This window comes from Triplophysa dalaica, chromosome 5 (genome assembly GCF_015846415.1).
Source record: "Triplophysa dalaica isolate WHDGS20190420 chromosome 5, ASM1584641v1, whole genome shotgun sequence".
In the NCBI taxonomy this organism is placed as follows: domain Eukaryota; kingdom Metazoa; phylum Chordata; class Actinopteri; order Cypriniformes; family Nemacheilidae; genus Triplophysa; species Triplophysa dalaica.
This window is the reverse complement of record NC_079546.1, coordinates 9,545,270-9,564,611: the sequence shown is the minus strand read 5'-3', so window position 1 is coordinate 9,564,611 and position 19,342 is coordinate 9,545,270. Positions and strand designations below refer to the sequence as shown.

The following is a 19,342-nucleotide window of genomic DNA, read 5'->3' as shown; positions in this document are numbered from 1 at the left end:
TTTCCCAAAGACACGGGAGTAGCAAGACAATTACATTTAACCAAAATAAAAAAAATCTACTTTTAACTTGCACAGAAAAAATAATACCATACACATTTGTGTGTTCCCTTTAAATACAACATCAGAGGCTCCATGCTATTTATCTGAAATGAACATGTTACATGACTGCGTTTACACTCACACTGAATGTCTAGGAAAAAAGATGAATTTTGTTGGCCATGCATGTTTTGTGCTACACAACAGTACCACCCGGTGTGTGTAGTATTGGTTACACTAAAGGTTAGATTATCTCCAGTCTCTAGCTGCTCCAGTTGTCCTTCAATCTCTTTGTACCAGGTGTGGTTGATCAGTGCTGGATTTGCATCACTACTGCAGATCAGAGTCACTGGATTGCCCTCTAACACAGGACTGGATGGAATTGCTGATATTGATGTGTATTTTGGGGGATCTGAGAGAAAAAAAAACATAAATGTTTGATCTAGAAAAGACTAGCTGAAGCATAGACTCTACGCACGCAGGGTGATGTCGTACATCCGCTAAAATCTCAGCCAGTGCCACTTCCACTCTCATAGGTCTGTGGTAATTTGTCCCCAAGTGATAAGGATGTGTTTAGTAAAAACATGTTCAAATTTCACAAAACTGACAGCACTGAAGCTCACCAAAAGTAAGCGGATAAGTTTGCTTTGTTTGATATCATCTTTGTGAATTTAGCTTGAGACGTATAGTCTGAAACCTTTCCCCTTTTTGGTGTTTGGATCATTTTTGCTCACGTCATTGACCGTAATCCTATAAATATCTTGAGTGAAAATGTCATTTTCGTGTAAAGGAATGGCTGTGATAAAACGTGGAGGCGATGGTGCATAGAGTCTATTGGCAATGTGCTTTTATACTGTATATAGATTGTTTTTTATACTCACACTGAACATCCAGTAAAACTGATGAGTTTTGTTGGCCATGCTTGTTTTGAGCTATACAATAGTAACGCCCACTTTGTGTGGAGTTAGCAAAACTGAAGGTAAGATTATATCCAGTCTGAAGCAGTTGAATCTGTCCTCCATCGTCCTTGTACCAGGTGTAGTTGACCAGTGCTGGGTTTGCGTTTGTGTTGCAGATCAGAGTCACTGGTAGACCCTCTAACAAAGTGCTGGATGGAATCAATGATGCAGTTGTGTTTTTAGGGGCAACTATTAAAAAAGAAAAGGATTACATAGTTGGTAGGGAATTCAAATACCTTTTATTTTATACAAATTAAATAATTTGCCGAAGGAGATAACGAAACGCGATCTGTAGAGCATTTTGTCCGTTTAGGCTGTGCTACTGTAGAAACAACATAGCAAATTTGATTTGGTGCATATAGATAGAAAGTAGATAGAAATATCACATTCTTAGGTAATAAAAACATAACGCTTTGTTACTTAAGTTCATTATACACCTCTGATGACATAGTTATGTATATTATTTTGCACTTCTGTCAATAGATTCTCAACAAATTACACCGAGCACCTTTAATGTTGTGAATGCCACCTTTCTAAAAAAGCATGGAATAAACCGTTTTTATTCTTTGGCATGAGTTCATCTAGTCATAGTAAGGATAAAGACTTTGGGTGACTTTGGTGGCATGTGGGGAGTGTGCTAAAAGTTAGCGGTACTGTGGAGTTGCTTTTATACTCACACTGAATATCCAGTAAAACAGATGTGTTTTGTTGGCCATGCTTGTTTTCAGCTGTACAATAGTAATTCCCACTTTGTGTTGAGTTAGTTATACTAAAAGTGAGATTATATCCAGTCTGAAGCTTTTGAAATCGTCCTCTATTCTCTCTGTACCAGGTGTAATTGACCAGTGCTGGGTTCGCATCAGCGTTGCATATCAGAGTGACTGGATTGCCCTCTAACACAGTGCTGGATGGAACCGCTGTTATTGATGTGTTCTTGGGAGGATCTGGGAAGAAAAAAAAACACATTGATGTAACTGCCCCAATTAATACATATTTAATTCATTACACCGTGTCTACTGGGAAATTTTGTGGAAATTAACTAGTAAAACTCACACTGAATGTCCAACAACACTGGATGTACCATGTATTGTGTACCATGTTGATTTCTCGTTCGACAGAAGTAGTGACCTGTGTGTGTTCGATCAGTCACATTGAAGGTTAGATTCTGTCCAGTTTGAAGCTGCTCCAGGCGTCCTCCATTCTCTCTGATCCAGGTGTAGTTCAGCACTGCTGGATTTGCATCACTTCTGCAGGTCAAAGTTACTGAAGTGCCCTCCAACACAGAGTTAGATGGAAACACAGATATTGATGTGTTTTTGGGAGCATCTGAGAGGAAAACAAATTTAAAGCATCATTATGTCATTTAAAGTCACATACGTCAATAAGATCCATGTGATTTCCTCTTACACAGAACACGTAACGTGATGTTGCTCTGTGCTGTTGCGTTCCTGTTCTGTAGCTGGTAGGTTATATAGCAGATGAAAGTGACTCCATGTTGAAGATGAGAAGCAGTGAAGTTCAGATCAGAGATGATCTCAGTTTGATTCTGTTGTTGCAGCAGTCTGTTGTTCCCATTTAGAGGGAGACTTTGAGAGGATCTCCATGTGAGAGTTGGTGGAGAAGAGGAGCAGAGAGTGATAGCAGAGCAGCGCAGATTTATAGCGTTCCCCTCTAACACCTCCTGAACCTCCATCTGCCCCGTAAACATCCTCAGTGTGGGGTTGGGTGGAGACTCTGAAATGCATACAGGCTTATTATATATGTGTGTATTTTCCAGGTAAAAATTTAATCGTACATTTCTAGTTCACAACTTGGAATTGAAAATAATTTATACTCACGGATCACATCTATTGAAACAGATTTTTGTTGGAACGTATATTTCAGTTTGCTGCATTCGATCCTAAAGTTATATATCCCTCTGTTATTTAAAGTAGGATTAAAAAAGATTGTGGTACAGTCTCTGTATATTAATTTTCCAGTGATATTCCCTTTAAGTAGAGAGAGAGTAGGCCTGCTGGAGGTAAACACCAAAGTTTTTATGCCGTTCCAAGTTGTATACCACACTCCTACGGCAGGGTCGGTGAGAAGAGGGTCATATATGTCTAGGATATCAAATCTGCAGTTTATGGACACACAGGATCCTTCTAGAGCTTCGATCTTGTCTGGCACATTGATGTTCCATTCATTACACCAAACACCTACAATACAAGCATGATGAGCGGTTAAAACTAACATGTAGAGTGAGGTACAGACACCAAAATAACAAGCATTTATGTTTAGGCAACACATAAAATGCTACAGACACATTTTCTTTTCATTAGAACTATTGCGAACTAATATTTTGTATTATTGTTTACTGAATGATATTGATATTGATCAATTTACTTCATTTGTTAAAAAATGTTATTGTGATAATGTTTACTGAATAATCTAAACAGAGAAAACATACATAAGCACATTTCGTTTTCAGAATTGTCTTGCCGCAATTAGCACAACATATGTTTTTAAGGAGGAAAATTAAGAAAAACAAACCTTGTGGCAAGAAAATGAAAAGAAAGATTTTCAGTGTTTTGTCCATTGCTTTGTGTTGTTTAAAATAAGATGATTCCTTTGGGAAAACATACACACACCCGTAAATATGCATTCATGCCCCAGAATTGCTTTGTTGAAACACACTGGTCAAAAGTGTGATGTCACTGAAATGTTTCTCTTGATCTTCATATCATTTGGATCTGAAGTTAATCATGAGTTAAATGTTCCTATGAATTAATCTGATTCATTACAAAGCTAACATTTAATTTTTGAAATGGATACTTTGGATGGGGTAATAAAGGAAAGCTGACAATAAGATGTCTTTTCGAACAGTATCCCAGGGTGATATGATCACAGTCATTCAAAGGTGATTTAGGGACACCTAGAGGCAGCCTTATGTCTTTTGTGCCAGATTAGATCATGACTTTCATTAATTTTTTTAGTATCAGGTTTTTTATTTTGTTGTTGGGATCTGGACCCCTGCTCTGGGTCTTTTCCTTTATTTTGTTGTGAGCCCATTATCTGCTATTTATTCCTTTGGTCTTTTTACTACTGGGACAGAATATCATTATGGTAATCCTTATTTCTTGTTGTTTACGAGTGATATTTAGGGGTTGTTTTTTAAAAGTACGTAAAAGAGATACCTAAGAAATTAAGCTAAACAAAGTTATTGCCAATTCTAGGTTAAGGGTGACCACATTGAAGATGCTTAAATACAACATAGTTTTGATTCATTTTGGATCTGAGTTTAACAAAATTTTCACATACCATTTTGTTACTTGATGAGTTTACTATTATGTATATAAATAAAAATATTGATTCTTTTGAATGAGTAATTTACCATAAACTTTTGACCAGTGATGCATTTTACAAGCAAATATTTTATGATATAATTTTGATTATACAAAATTTAAGGTCAACCAGTACTTTACCTAAATTAACATCAAGAAAATTAAAGAGTTTAAGATTATCTTACCAGAAATCAGTGCAATATCTTTCCTGAACGCTGATTGTTAGAGGATCACTTTTAGTTGATCCTTTGGGTTCTGTACTGAAGAACCGGCTGATAACTTGAGACGAAGTAAAACTGAGCTCTGTAAAGAGAACCATGCACACAAAATACCGACTGACCTCAGATGTACTAGCTTCCCGTGTAAGCATGAGTACACATTCTTTACACGGACAGAGGAAAGTTATGCAAAATGATGTTTTTAAAGTCAAATTGAGCAAGAGCCGGCAGTGTTTTATAAACTATACATTTTATGCCTTTTATGCCATTTTACTGGACATAACACCCCAATGCATGATACTTAAAAGCTAAAACAAAGCTATTAGCTTGTACATTAAACTTGACTTAATTTATAATCTTATAATTGATTAAAAAATATATCAAACAACCTCTAATCATGCAAATCCAGTACAATAAATAATGTCCTTTTTGTCCCAATGGGGATTGTATCAAGAGGCAACAAAGTGGGTGCTTGAAGAAACGCACTATACCTAAATGTATACTGGTCATGTTTAAATGACCCAAAAAGGTTGATTAAATGGACAAATTGATGAAAAGGATGAGTCATTTTTTTTCCTTTTTCCCCCTTAAAATTTAGTCAGGATGTGGTTCTTATATCCGGATAAACTTAAATGTCTTTATGCAACTTAAATGATGACATGCTGCGATAGAAATCATAGGCTGTGTATTCTGTTTAAGTAACAGGATAAGGAGGATATTTTAGAACGACGATTGTAATATAGAGTGCCCTTTACCACAATTACGCTATTATGGTTACGGAGATCAAATGGGCCCTTAGCAAATTTTCCATCTACATTTAGAACTTATCCGGTTTTCTAGATCTGTGAAAAAGATATAAACACATCATGTTAAAACACATTATTTATATATATGAATTATATTTTGCAGGTTGCGTTAGTAAGAACCGTGGGCTCAATAACTGGATTCTATCGAAACATTCCTGTGGTTGTTTAAGCATCCTTTCCGCTCTGATATAACAACATTAGCCTAACAAAATTGCGTGACACTGAAGCAGACCTGGAATATCTGTTTGTTCTGTCAATGGCAGTTAAAGGCGTGTTTGAGAGGAGCAGAAACAACACACTTTAAATAGCTTTGACTGTATTTTTTAGATATCAATATGTAGTATATGGTCAAAATATCACTTGTTTCATTTAAGACCTCAGCTTTGATTTTTAAGAAGAGAATTATGTGTCTAAACAAGACTATGTTATATTCTTTAAAGTAGTCACTCTGTATAGAATTAGCAAAATGTACTTTTTTGTGGTATCCCTGGAGTACTTTTCAAGGAGTTCCTGTCTTTGTTGACCTCTTATTGGTGTCTTTAGTATTATTTGTTACAACTTTTTTAAATAAGAAATTCAAATAACGATAAGTTGCTATTTGTAATTTTAACTATTCCAAACATTTTAAAGGGATCAAAACGTTTTTAGGATCATGAGAAAAAATAAACCCACTCATTAGACCTGTAGTGTTTTTAATTAGTGTTTATAAATATAGAGACAAAGCTGCTTGTTTCAGACAAAGAATGTTTTATACACAAAGGAAAATGAAGCCATAGCTTCTTTACAGTCTAGAAAAGTGTGTGTGAGTTGAGTTGAGTGACACTCCCGTTTCAGAACATTATGTGACTATTCTGAGCAGTACGATGTAATGAACCCAAAGGGATAGTTCACGCAAAATTTACAATTCTGTCACCCTTTATTTTCCCTTATCTTGTTCAAAAACTTTATTTTTCAGAAATAATTTGGCAACATTATAGTGTGGTTTTAATACAATGACAAACACATCAACTTGTTGAAATACTGTAGAATTATATGATAACAGAAAAAAAACTAAAATGATTCAAAACTATATGTTTAGCATCTCAAATGTGGCCACACTTTGCGTGGAATTTGCAAACACTCTATGTATCTTGTCAACCAGCTTCTTCAGGTATCATTCTAGGAGTTCCCTGTCTTTACGGAGCTAAAACAGAAGATCTTAAGAAGTTAAGTAAATCTTTTATTAACAGGAAAACTAAACAGGGTCAACATAGAAAGCACAAACACAGCATACAGGGATATTTACTGAGGAAACACGGAGTGGGGCTGACAACTTGGGACACAGAAAACAAACAAAAGTCATGTGCTTTCAACATTCAATGCGATACAGAAGAGCACATGGCACATGATAACCATAAACTGTACAAAAAAGTTGAGAACACTCATGAAACATAAACCCTTTTAGATAAAAACATAATTCTCCATTACTTTAAAAGAAAAGTGTATTTTCATTATGGGACATTTAGAAAATGCTATAACATTTTACAAATGTATTCCAAGATTGCACAGATTGAAGGGATTCAGGTCAGCAATGTTTTACTTGCGTGTAGCCTTGTGCTTGGCTTACTTTGACAGAGCTTGTTTTGTGACTTCACCTGCATGCATGACCAACTGAGGAACATACTTGGGATGGGTAGTATTTTCATATGTTGTGTTTTTTGATGTGTGGGAGGACAGTTCACTAATATTTGATTCCTTGTAGTTTGATCTTGACTCCATCAAAGCTGCTGTTAGACAGTGCTTTGTCGATTTGTTATTGCAACATTATTATTTTGCAATTAGAAAACAGTTTATTCAGTGATAATTGATAAATGCCTCATACCTTTCCTGGCAATTTTAGAGTTTAAGGGTATGTGAAAAAATTCAGGGATTTAGGTTGTGCAGTAGCTCCAGCAGGTGGCAGCATGATTTTACAGTAATAGATTCTACCCCATTCTCTTAACAACACCCTAATGTTTAATCAAGAATCGCTTTAATACTGTATTCTTGTATATGATCTATTCTAAAAATGTGCATTGTTTTGTGAGTTGAGCATGAATAAGGTATTTTTGTTGGAATGTACCTTGCTGGTCAGAATGAGTCCAATATTTCCTTGTCTTGTCCTTGAGGAAATTATGTTGGCTACATAAATATTTAAAATGAATAGCTTTATTGTGATTTCAGTCACATTATCACATTCACTGACCACGCACAATCTGTTCTATAAGCACCAGATTTTTATTGAACCCCTTTATAGTTACATCTGTTAGTTTTGTGTTTACTATTATAACAAAATGTCCAAAAAATTAATAATCAGTAAATAACGCTTTTGATTTGTATTTCTCAGATAACTCCAAACCTAAATGTCAGGTAAAAACAGAACTTTACAATAATAAAAGCAAAGATACTTCCTTTTTCCTTTAAAAGGTAACACAAAGAAGAACACTGAAAACATATCAGGTTTTGTGGGTTCTGCTTTATTTATATGGTATTATTTCCACTTAATATTATTTAGTATTATTTAATTGTAGTTCGGTAGAGAAGTACGATTTCCACTTGGTTTCTTTATGGACGGCAAAGATAGAGTGTATAAATATACAGTATAATCCTCCATGTAAACTAGCAAAGATTATGTTATTTATATGTCCATAATGCAAAACAGAAATAGAGATGCCAGGTCTTCTGTGTGAAATACTGTATGTAACATAATACTTATACATGTACCTTGGTTTTAAAATATTTCAAAGTTGAAAATTCAGCCTCTCATTTTCTAGAAGTTCTTCCTTGCAAGAACTATACTTTGTGAAGAAGAGGGTTTTTGACAGTATTGAGTGACAAATATAAACTGCACATTAGGTCCCCAATAAACAGGATAAATGTAGGTGTGCAGAACTTTGAAGATTATTAGGAACAAATGTACACTTTTAACACATTTGTTTAAATGTACTTACAATTTATTTGAAAACCATAGCAAACAATATTTTCCAACAATATGTTGATTGATATCTGAGATTTATGACCTAAATAAAATATATAAAACATAAATGCAGGTAAAATGTTCATTTTTTAAATTACATGTAGATTAAAGTGATTATTTTTTCATAAGCCAAATAGATATAATATATATGAAGACAATGTATATAAAGTAAATAAAGAAAAAATTAAACTTAAAGGAAAATTAACAGTATGATTTATTATGGTCTATTGTGTGTATTAAAAGGATAGTTCACCTGAATTTGCATCATTTACTCACAGTTGTCATTTCAAACCTGTAATAAAGAAGATATTTTGAAGTAAGTTGGTAACCGAACAGTGCCACACCCATTCACTCCTAATTGGACACAAATTGGTGCCTAATTGGTGCTAGTGACCAACATTTTTCAAAATATCTTCTTTTGTGTTCTGCAGAAGTCAAACAGGTTTTAAATGTCAAGAGAGTAAGTAATTGAACTTGCTTCACATCCGCATCTCCCCTCAAGACATTTGACCATAACGTTGGATCACAGCGTATTCTGTGGTAGGTGAGGAGACACATCTGATCTCTCCGTACTTTGTTTGGGTGTTTGTAAATTTAATGGTGGAATAATGGAGGGATTCTGGATCGTTCGGTGTAGCGTCTCCAGCAGGTGACAGCACGATTGGATTGCCATAAACATGTTTATCCTTCTCCTGTAAAACAGCCTATTTGATGATCAACAACTCAGATTCAACTTTTTCAGCTTTCATTTTTCTGTATCTGTGTGTGTTTGTTACAACATACCTCATCATTTAGAACGAGTCCAGTTTTATCATGTTGTCCAGTCTTGCAGAATCTACTAAATTGAAGACAAGTAAAAATGGTTTAGTTTTTGTCTTCTGCCATTTTTCTCTGCCAGTTCACAAGAGTGCTAGAAAACATCTGTACTTGACACTCATTTGTTGCCATAACTTACTTGTAAATGTGTGTTGTGACCCACAGGATCCCTATAGCTAAAGCCCCAACAGCAAATCCAAACAGCAGGCAGCAGATTTTAAAACCTGTTAAATAGACAAAGAACAGTTGCCTTATATTATTAAAGGAACGCAGTCATGCCGATCTCATGCAAATATGTATTCAAATACTGTATATGAACAAATGTAGCCTGATAATGAAAAACTGGCAGGCAATTTACATTCAGTCTCCCGAGGACTCAATCGAAACTGTTGACTGGTAGTTCCATGACTGTTGGTGCCGACGCACAGCAAAGTGTCTGTGAGTGAGTGATGTAGAGTGATGATGCTCCTCAAGTATGTGCTGCTCAATCGTTCCTCGCTGATGAATGTGTTTGTGGAGTTCCTGACAGAATGTCCAGATAGATGCCACTCCACTTTAGGAGAGGGATTCCCATGAACCTCACATGAACACGCCATTACATCCCCAAGAGTAAAACTGGAAGAATTAGAGATTTGGGGAGCATCTAAAAAAGAACAGAGAAGCAAATGTACCTGTATAATTCAACACATTTCTGTTTATTATTGCATTTTTAGTGCTTTAAAAATGTAGTAAGCCATTTGAGTTCACATTATTCGGGCAAGCAAATAATGACCAGGAAAAGAAATATTCCTGAGGAAAACCTTATTGATTTTGTTGGTCATTGCACACCATGCACACTGAGTTATGTGGCTAAGAAAAGAGTAGTATTTTTTTTAACTTTAAATAATTCAAATACTCACACTGAATGTCCAGCAACACTGATGTGTTTTGTGAACCATGTTGATTTCCCGCTCGACAGTAGTATGTGTGTGTTCGATCAGTCACATTGAAGGTTAGATTCTGTCCAGTCTGTAGCTGCTCCAGCCGTCCTCTGTTCTCTCTGAACCAGGTGTAGTTCAGCACTGCTGGATTTGCATCACTTCTGCAGGTCAAAGTTACTGAAGTGCCCTCCAGTACAGAGTTAGATGGAAACACAGATACTGATGTGTTTTTAGGAGCATCTGAGATAGGTAAATGGACAAAACCACTTAGAAATTCAAAAGAGAAGTAAACTCTAAAACTCAAGTCTCTCTGTTTTGGAAATACAACTACTGGTCATTTTTCATGGTTTAAGTCTTTTTGTCAATTTATATGTTCTGGGTAAGCACAAAAACAGTTTTACTTTCAAAAACTGCATGATTTGTTGTAAGGCTCTTGTTTGTGACACACATGTGGAATAAGTCATGTGTCCAAGTCCAGAACAAGAATATTTTGAGTGACATCTTGTTAAATTAATCACTAATACATTCTCTTTGTATTTTAGATGACACTTTAAATAGTGGAAGTTAATGTGAGTGAATAAGTAAACTAGACTGCTAATGCTCACATTGGATGTCTAGCAACACTGATGTGTTTTGTGAACCATGTTGATTTCCCACTCGACAGTAGTATGTGTGTGTTCGATCAGTCACATTGAAGGTTAGATTCTGTCCAGTCTGTAGCTGCTCCAGCCGTCCTCTGTTCTCTCTGAACCAGGTGTAGTTCAGCACTGCTGGATTTGCATCACTTCTGCAGGTCAAAGTTACTGAAGTGCCCTCCCGTACAGAGTTAGATGGAAACACAGATACTGATGTGTTTTTTGGAGCATCTGAGATAGGTAAATGGACAAAACCATTTAGAAAATCAAAAGAGAAGTAAACTCTAAAACTCAAGTCTCTCTGCTTTGGAAATACAACTACTGGTCATTTTTCATGGTTTAAGTCTTTTTGTCAATTTCATATGTTCTGGGTAAGCACAAAAACAGTTTTACTTTCAAAAACTGCATGATTTGACGTAAAGCTCTTGTTTGTGACACATGTGGAACAAGTCATGTGTCGGAGTCCAGAACAAAAATAGTTTGAGTGACATCTTGTTAAATTAATCACTAATACATTCTCATTGTATTTTAGATTACACTTTAAATAGTGGAAGTTAATGTGAGTGAATAAGTAAACTAGACTGCTAATACTCACATTGGATGTCCAGCAACACTGATGTGTTTTGTGTACCATGTTGATTTCCCACTCGACAGTAGGATGTGTGTGTTCGATCAGTCACATTGAAGGTTAGATTCTGTCCAGTCTGTAGCTGCTCCAGGCGTCCTCCATTCTCTCTGAACCAGGTGTAGTTCAGCACTGCTGGATTTGCATCACTTCTGCAGGTCAAAGTTACTGAAGTGCCCTCCAGTACAGAGTTAGATGGAAACACAGATACTGATGTGTTTTTAGGAGCATCTGAGAGAAAAACAAATTTAAAGCATCATTATATCATTTAAAGTCATATGGTCGACAAGATTCATGTGATTTCCTCTTACACAGAACACGTAACGTGATGTTGCTCTGTGCTGTTGCGTTCCTGTTCTGTAGCTGGTAGGTTATATTGCAGATGAAAGTGACTCCATGTTGAAGATGAGAAGCAGTGAAGTTCAGATCAGAGATGATCTCAGTTTGATTCTGTTGTTGTCTGCTGTCATTTATGGGAAGTCTGTCAGTGGATCTCCATGTGAGAGTTGGTGGAGAAGAGGAGCAGAGAGTGATAGCAGAGCAGCACAGTCTCACCGCCTTCCCCTCTAACACCTCCTGACCCTCAATCTGCCCAATAAACATCTTTACTGTTGGGTTGGGGGGAGACTCTGAAATGCACACAGATATATTTTACATATGATCTATATATATATATATATATATATAATTCACTAGACAAAAATATTCCCTAAGCATTCAGCATTTTCTACATATATATGCAAAAACTTATCTAACTGATGCTACAGCAATTTGCCATTTATAATTCACTTACCAATCACATCTAGGGAAACATATTTTTGGACATAGGTATATTTCAGACCACCATTGCCCTCTATTCTGAAATAAAAGGTGCCTTTGAGATCTGAAGTAAAATCAGAAAAGACGGTGGTACAGTCTTTGTGTACCAATTTTCCAGTTATTTCCCCTTTGATCCTGCTGTTAGAATTGCTGGAATCAAATACTATTTTGTCATGCGATGTCCCGTCTTTAAGCCACTTTCCCACAGCACTGTTAGTAAGATCGTTGGCAAAATTGTCTTGTATATCGAATCTACAGTTTATGGTCACACATGATCCATTCAGAGCTACAGTTCTGTTTGGAAGAATGACGCTCCAATCTCCACACCAAACACCTTTAAAACAATGAAAGGTAGCAAACTTTATTCGAAAGCCTGGGTAGGACTATCAGTGAATTTTACAGAATAGACAGTATTACAAATTGACAAAATAAAAAAAAGCGAAACATAGTACTTTAAAACTGATGGAGCAAAGTGACGAATTTGCATGTGAAAAGTATGTTGCTTATTTAAGTGCTTTTTTGCTTTTAAAATATTTTGATATCAATCAAATTCTTTAAAACACTTGTGCTACAATACTGTCACTTGTGCTGGCAGTAGAGAGCAACTAAAAAGGGCAATCCAAAATAGGGTAGTTTTAATAAATAATCCAGAGGAAATCAGGAACCAAGAACAGAACCCACATTAGCATTAAACAATAGCAGACAAGGAACTGAGGAACACACAGTGCTTAAATACATGGGGAAACGCAATCAAGCGGAAGAGAATCAGGTGAGGGATAAATAAAGACATTAGAAACAGAAGGAAAACATGTTCCTATAAATAGACAGCTCCAATTCCATCTATAGTCTAAACTTTATGTAATTTGTGTTTGAAATGTATTAAGTTTACTCAACAGGCTTAAACACGTTGATGGTGTACAACAAACAATATTGATGACAAGATAAAAACTCAACCTTGTAAGATTAAGACACCAAAGATGATTTTTTCAGCTACACCCATCTTAATATTTAAAGAAGGCTGAACCTGGAATGAAGAACACACTTACATGAAAAAATACGAAACACGTGAAAACTAAGATTCATATTTGTTGTTTCTTCATAATACTGTACTGATAAAAATAAAAATTGGTTGCATGAAGCCAGTTCATTCTAACATTATTTTTTAATCGTGTCCATCAGTTAACATATATTTACATAATTGTTTAGACTTTTATTTAAATGTTCATGAATGATCCTGAAGTAAATACTGTACTTTCTTTAATATTTTTTTAAATGTCATTACTTCGCTAAAAGATACAATATTTTTAGTAGAATGAAAGTAAACGGAGTGTGACAGTCCCTAACACTTTGCGTTTTGTTTCTCAAAAGGAAGTCATAAAAGTTGCCACATGCCAAATAAAAACAATTTACACAAAAGCCAAAACATTATTTTAGAATCAGATTATAGACGATGATAGAAAACCAAGAGCCGTTGTTTAACAGTAATTTAATAGAATATAAATTTTTAAGCAAATTCTGAAAATAGTTTTTTTAATTGGGTCGTATTTGGATATTAAAATACTTACCACAATTGCTAGAAAAAGCTAGAGAATTCTTCTGAATATGTACTGTTTAATGTTCGTTTTGGTCAAGAGTACAATGCTCAGCTGTGGGAAGATGCCAAACAGCTCACTGAATACGTTCACTGATATCTGTAACTTCCTATGTTTATTAAATGCAAATCGTTTCCAAACATAACTGGAAAACAATATCTTCAGGCTAACTGCAAATGTTTGTACTTTCCATGACAAGTGTTAACTAAGATGTATATACAATCAATTAAAATACTTCTATTTAGACTACCTTACCTGGAGAAAATATGAAAGAATGTGAGATAAACATATTTCTACATCAGCTATTATTACAGAGAAATCACAAAACAGTATATTAGAAATATTAATATATAGTTATATAATTATGTATATTACATATTTATCTTTTTTTTAATTTAAGGATGAAACTTATACTAGAAATAAAGGGGAACTTAATATGGTACTTAGGAACGTTTCATGTTGGCCGCTGAGTGCACAGGGCGGGTTTTGACCAACGGACCTGAGCAACGACGTATTTTGTCCCCTTTGCTTTGCTTTTCTGTCTGGCTGGATTAGCACATCTGTCCCGTTATTTTATATTTTATCCCTGTATTACCCTTTACATTTCTGTTATTTACTAACCGAAACCACATAGACGGTTTTTTTATGTAAGTCTCTTTGGTGCGTGCGCGCGAAGAAACGATGGAAAACTAGCGGGTGATGCTAGCATGCTAAAGCTACCTTTTCTATAACACACAGGTAGTCAAATTATCATCTAAATGTTGTTACGTTATTATATAAAAGGTTCTTACTATGTATTCCTTCTAACTTTCGTTTTTTACAGTCTTTTAATGTAGTACAATATGTTTATTACAAACCAATGTTTTTAGTGTGCACTGGGGATTGTTTACGATGGTGAAATGTAATTTCATATTAATTTTAGTTGCATTTAATAATTTATGCAATATCATCGCTAGTTTTTTTTAGAATAAGGTGATGCTCGGATAGATTTGCGTTTTTTGTTAGATTGATGAGGTATTTTATTACCATAATACGAACATTTATTTTAGTGTTGTAAACCTGCATAGTGCATACACTTGTGACGTAAGAGGTTTAATTTCATGTTGAGGCAGATCAGCATGGATTTAAAATATATAATAGAATTATAGTTTGTTTATAGTTTTAAATTACAAGCCATACTCCTTGACATGTGAATGTTTCACACATCCCTGGTGTTGCAGGACAAAGATGAGGACGTTCTCAGTTTCACACAAGACGGCCTTTGTGGTGGATCACTGTCCATACATGGCAGAGTCCTGCCGGCAACTGATCGAGTGTGACATGCTGACCAAAAGCCGTGCACAGGGTGTGATTCCTCTGGCTCCTGTCTCCAAGTCTCTCTGGACATGTGCCATTGAATGCTCTATGGAGTACTGCCGCATACTATTTGACATTTACCCCATCAAGAAACTGGTGAGTTTCTGGAAACTGCTGCAGATTGATAATTAACTAAGAATTGAATTATGAGGTTATTTTTATGTTGTCGAAACAGCTGCACTGCCTTGTCTCAGTTGAACACAAATGGAGATATTTAGAAGAATCTTTATACATTGACAATACATGGTCACCTGCCAGATGAAGGGAACCGACACCAATTTACGTTTACTGCTGATGATCTGGTGCATTTTTTTAGGCTTATACAGTAGATGTGGGCACTATTAACCGCCATTGACGGGAACGAGTCACTTTATACATCATCATACATGTTAAAATGAAACGTGTCATTGATATTATTTTATTTTTCTGTGAACGCCTATTACATGTATTGCTAAATGTACAGGTGAACTACATTGTGAGTGATTCCGAAGTTCATATCCTCAACAACTGGAAGCAGGAACACCAGAACACACATGAGGTAAAACATATCTGTGACTCTGCACATCCATTTTGATTTCCTTGCTTGTATCTGGGTAATCTGAGCATTGGGCAGAAGTGATAAACAAACATAAATAATTGTGTTTTTCTAGCTCATGGCTGCTTTGGCAACTGTTGGTCCTCCCAACCCTCACCAGGATCCTGAATGCTGTAGTGTCCTGCATGGGTTGGTTGCAGCTGTGGAATCATTGTGTAAGATCACAGAATATCAGCATGAAGCTCGTACTTCTTTAATGGATGTGGCTGACAGAGTAGCCAATAGGGGGCGTATCATCTGTCTCACTAATGCCAAAAGGTAAGCACCTTAATCTATAAAATGTGTTATTTAATTTTGTATTTAAATCTGGAAACTGTCCTTTGTTCATCACAGAAAGTTGTGAACAGAAGACATCTTTTTTCTCAATGGTGTGACAAAAAAAAATCTGAGGTCGCACCGGTGCGACCAGCCGTTAGAAAAAAACTCTCCACGACTCTGAAAGTCTCCCTGTGTATCAACAACAGACACACATTTTAGGCCCTTATCGTGGTCTGAACCAATCAGAGATAGTGAAGGGCTGACCCCCCTCTTGGCTGTGGTCCAGATATTCACATGTGTGTACCAGAAGTTGCGTTAACCGAAAATTATCTGTCATTGACTGATGTTTTTACCAGTGACGGAAAAATGTGATCTGGGAAAACCCGTCGGATGTCGTTCTGGGACGCGGGAAAGATAGTTCACCTATCAAAGTAAAGCACATAACATGAAGAATGAAGGAGTATCAATGCACATTTCCCGCCAGTTCTCTGTTAAATACGTTTTTTTATGCAAAGTTTTCCTTAGATGACAGAGCTCCCCGTCTGCAGCACCGGGAGTTATCCCCGGTCTGCTGCTCATGCGAGCCGGACCACGATCGCAAAACATACAAGGGATTATCAACAGTCCAGACACTATGCACATGATAAACAATGTAAAACTTGCTTCACTGCTTAGTTGTTGTCCGTATTGTTTGTTAGTTCCCTTGTGTAGTGATAATAGCAGAGCTCTCATTCTGTAAGTGTGCCCTGCACCATTTTCCTTACTTTAGTTTTATTCAAGCGGTTTTGTACAGTATTTTTATAGACTTCAACTCTAGGAAATGTTTTTTTATTAAGTTGTTATAAGAGTAAGTCTCTTACCACTGTTAAATGACTTTGAATTGTGAAAGTGGACTGTAGTGCTTTTATTTTCATCACTTAACTTTAAACCTGTTTTTCTCCAAATTCTGTTTCTGAAAATCATAGTGCTTCAGCCGACCTTAGCCATAAATTTAGTTACATACACAAGGTATGAGCAAAATAAAAACTGATTTGGAAAGGGCTTGAATATGGTATCAAAAACTGTAATATATAAATTTGTACCGTGTGTTGGGTTTACCAGATCGAATCACATATGAACATAAACATTAGAATATTAAATATATAAATTAATATAAACAATTTGTGATTCAGTTGTCACAAGTTTTGAGTCGCAAGTACAGTGTGATGACGTCACGAACATACTAACTACCTCCTAACGCCCCCTTGCACCATAGTAACGGGTAATAAAAGATTATGACACATTTTTTACGAGCCTGTTAGTCAAAATGACCTACAATAAAAAAAGTCTAGCGCAGCCTCTGGTGTGTGCGCGTTTGAAAATGTGTGTGCTGCAATCAGACAGAGAGCGGTGAGCAGCCTAATGCCGTCAGAACATAGAGTGGATGTAGCCATAGATGATGAGAGAAGATGAAAAGAAAGATTGACAAAATTTTCGTGGATTAATGTTAAGTTAAGGCCTGATCCGTCCGAAAATCATAAGCAATGCTCTGACACGGAGCCAGCAACCTCCCAGGTTATGTCAAGCCCTGGTCCATTTATAAGATGTTTTAAGTTAAAATTTTGGTTCTGTGAAGCACTTTAAACACAAACACTTTTTCAGTTAGTTACCTTTCTTGTTGAATTGTGCTTTAAACAAAAAACTTTATGTTGACCAGATTAATATTTAATCATTTACAAGTCAACTTTGCCTATATGGAAAGTAATTTAAAAATAAAAGTGAACTGGTTAAATGCGATGCGGTCGAAGCTTCCGATGCACCTTACTTTTGTGTTGGTGCACCTAAGAAAAAAGGTAGGTGCACCAGTGTAACAAGTGCAAAAAGTTAGTCTGAGCCCTGTTATTTAATATCATCTGTTTAATAGGAACGTCTGTCTATTTTCACTTTTAGTGACACCCATGTCAGAATGCTAGAGGACTGTGTGTTGGAAACCATTCAGGAGCAAAACAAACTGGCAGCAGGATCTGATCGGTCAGTTTACAATGAATGACTTTAACACCATTAACACGATAAAGAGCATTTTTAATTTCTCTTATACTGATGAATGGGAGTGTGATCTCTGTAGACTGATGCCTATTCAGCAGTGTGAGCTTGTGCTGGTTCACATCTTCCCCCAAGGTGATGACACGCTGGTTTCGGACCGTCCAAAGAAAGAGGTGAAAATCTAAAGTCTGTTTTCTTTATAAATTCAAAATCACCACCTAATTAAGCAATTTACCATGAATGTGTCTCATCCCATCAAACTTTATAGTCAGTACTACCTGTTTTCCAGCTGAAGATCTAGAAGGTAATTCGTCTTACTATTCTCTATTGATCTGATCTGAGTGTCTTTCTCTCTCCTGTTTATTTGGCAGCTGTCATCAGTATTGACCAGTGAAGTTCACAGCGTGCGTGCTGGAAGGTATCTAGCTTCTAAACTAAATGTGCTAGTTCAGCAGCACTTTGATTTGGCCTCCACTACCATCACCAACATCCCCATGAAGGTCAGTTACTGTCACACACTATTCTGTCTGACTCTCTCCCTCTTTCTTTTCATCACTTGTTTGCACTATATCAGTTTCTTTCACAGCTGCTGTTTTCATGGTTTATTGTTTGTTTTGCTAGCCTACATTAAATGTCTGTGAGCAGGTCAGTACTTCACAAGAGCAACTATTATTATTCCAGATCAAAACCCCCACCCCTCCTCATCCAGCTCTTGCTAATCTCTGATTATAAGCGGGATCTTTAGAGAGCTTTCTTTTAATTTGGCTGCAGTATGTCTAAAATACTTTGTTAGCGTGTTTGTTTTCATATACTTTTGATATGACAAAGGTGACAGTTTGGATAGAAACGTAGGAGAGAAACCACTGTAAAATTGGTTCCCATTGTATTTGTTTTTCAAACTTTAAAGTCAACAGAAAAATATAAATAAGCCTATTTACTTTCTCTTGCATCTAATTTTGCATGATTCACCAATGTACTTTATTTCTAAAAAGTGTATAAATATAATTGTCTTTCCAAACTCGCATCCAGATCTAACTTAAAATTTTCATAATACAGTCAATGATAGAAATGTTGGATATTTAATCAAATATTCGATTCCCATCAATAAAATGTGTAACAATATTATAGTAGAATCGACTGTGCCTAGAAGCTCATGTTGACTTTAACAGAAATAAAATAGTGTGTATTACACAGCACCTCTTTAAGATACAAAGATCAGTTTGATTAGCACCCGGCTGGATGGATAGTTGACCCTCTAGTGACCCCTTCAGCCCCAAGAACTCTTCATCGGGTTGCTCTTTTTTGCTATCGCCTACTCTGCCTACTTTTTCTCTTCCTGGGTAATGTTTCTTAGCCTGGATGGGTGT

General features: G+C 36.0%; 2 protein-coding genes across 9 annotated transcripts in view; one reads left to right on the top strand and one right to left on the bottom strand.

Moving 5' to 3' along the window:
* The window catches only part of ints13 (integrator complex subunit 13), an 87,690-nt gene that overhangs the window by 47,797 nt on the left and 20,551 nt on the right, over positions 1-19,342 (top strand). For 6 of the 7 annotated variants that reach the window (XM_056747651.1, XM_056747649.1, XM_056747654.1 and 3 more), the window contains exons 3-8: positions 14,965-15,196; positions 15,564-15,638; positions 15,751-15,953; positions 17,883-17,963; positions 18,058-18,148; positions 18,347-18,475. In XM_056747651.1, coding sequence (XP_056603629.1) covers positions 14,965-15,196; positions 15,564-15,638; positions 15,751-15,953; positions 17,883-17,963; positions 18,058-18,148; positions 18,347-18,475 — 811 coding nt within the window. Of the gene's footprint in view, positions 1-14,230; positions 14,483-14,964; positions 15,197-15,563; positions 15,639-15,750; positions 15,954-17,882; positions 17,964-18,057; positions 18,149-18,346; positions 18,476-19,342 lie in introns of those variants that run through there. The other variant, XM_056747650.1, reaches the window with a different exon arrangement.
* Positions 8,577-13,822, bottom strand: LOC130420393 (Schwann cell myelin protein-like). 2 transcript variants are annotated; one of them, XM_056747660.1, is made up of 11 exons: positions 13,718-13,822; positions 13,107-13,176; positions 12,127-12,486; positions 11,645-11,962; positions 11,304-11,564; positions 10,679-10,939; positions 10,053-10,313; positions 9,512-9,796; positions 9,293-9,377; positions 9,121-9,175; positions 8,577-9,041 (listed from the first exon to the last, which is right to left on the bottom strand). In XM_056747660.1, the coding sequence occupies exons 2-11, from the start codon at positions 13,150-13,152 to the stop codon at positions 8,835-8,837; spliced, it is 2,139 nt and encodes a 712-aa protein (XP_056603638.1). In that variant the 5' UTR covers positions 13,153-13,176; positions 13,718-13,822; the 3' UTR covers positions 8,577-8,834. The 2 variants fall into 2 exon arrangements, with proteins under 2 accessions (XP_056603638.1, XP_056603639.1); XM_056747661.1 differs by having other exon boundaries at positions 8,577-9,029.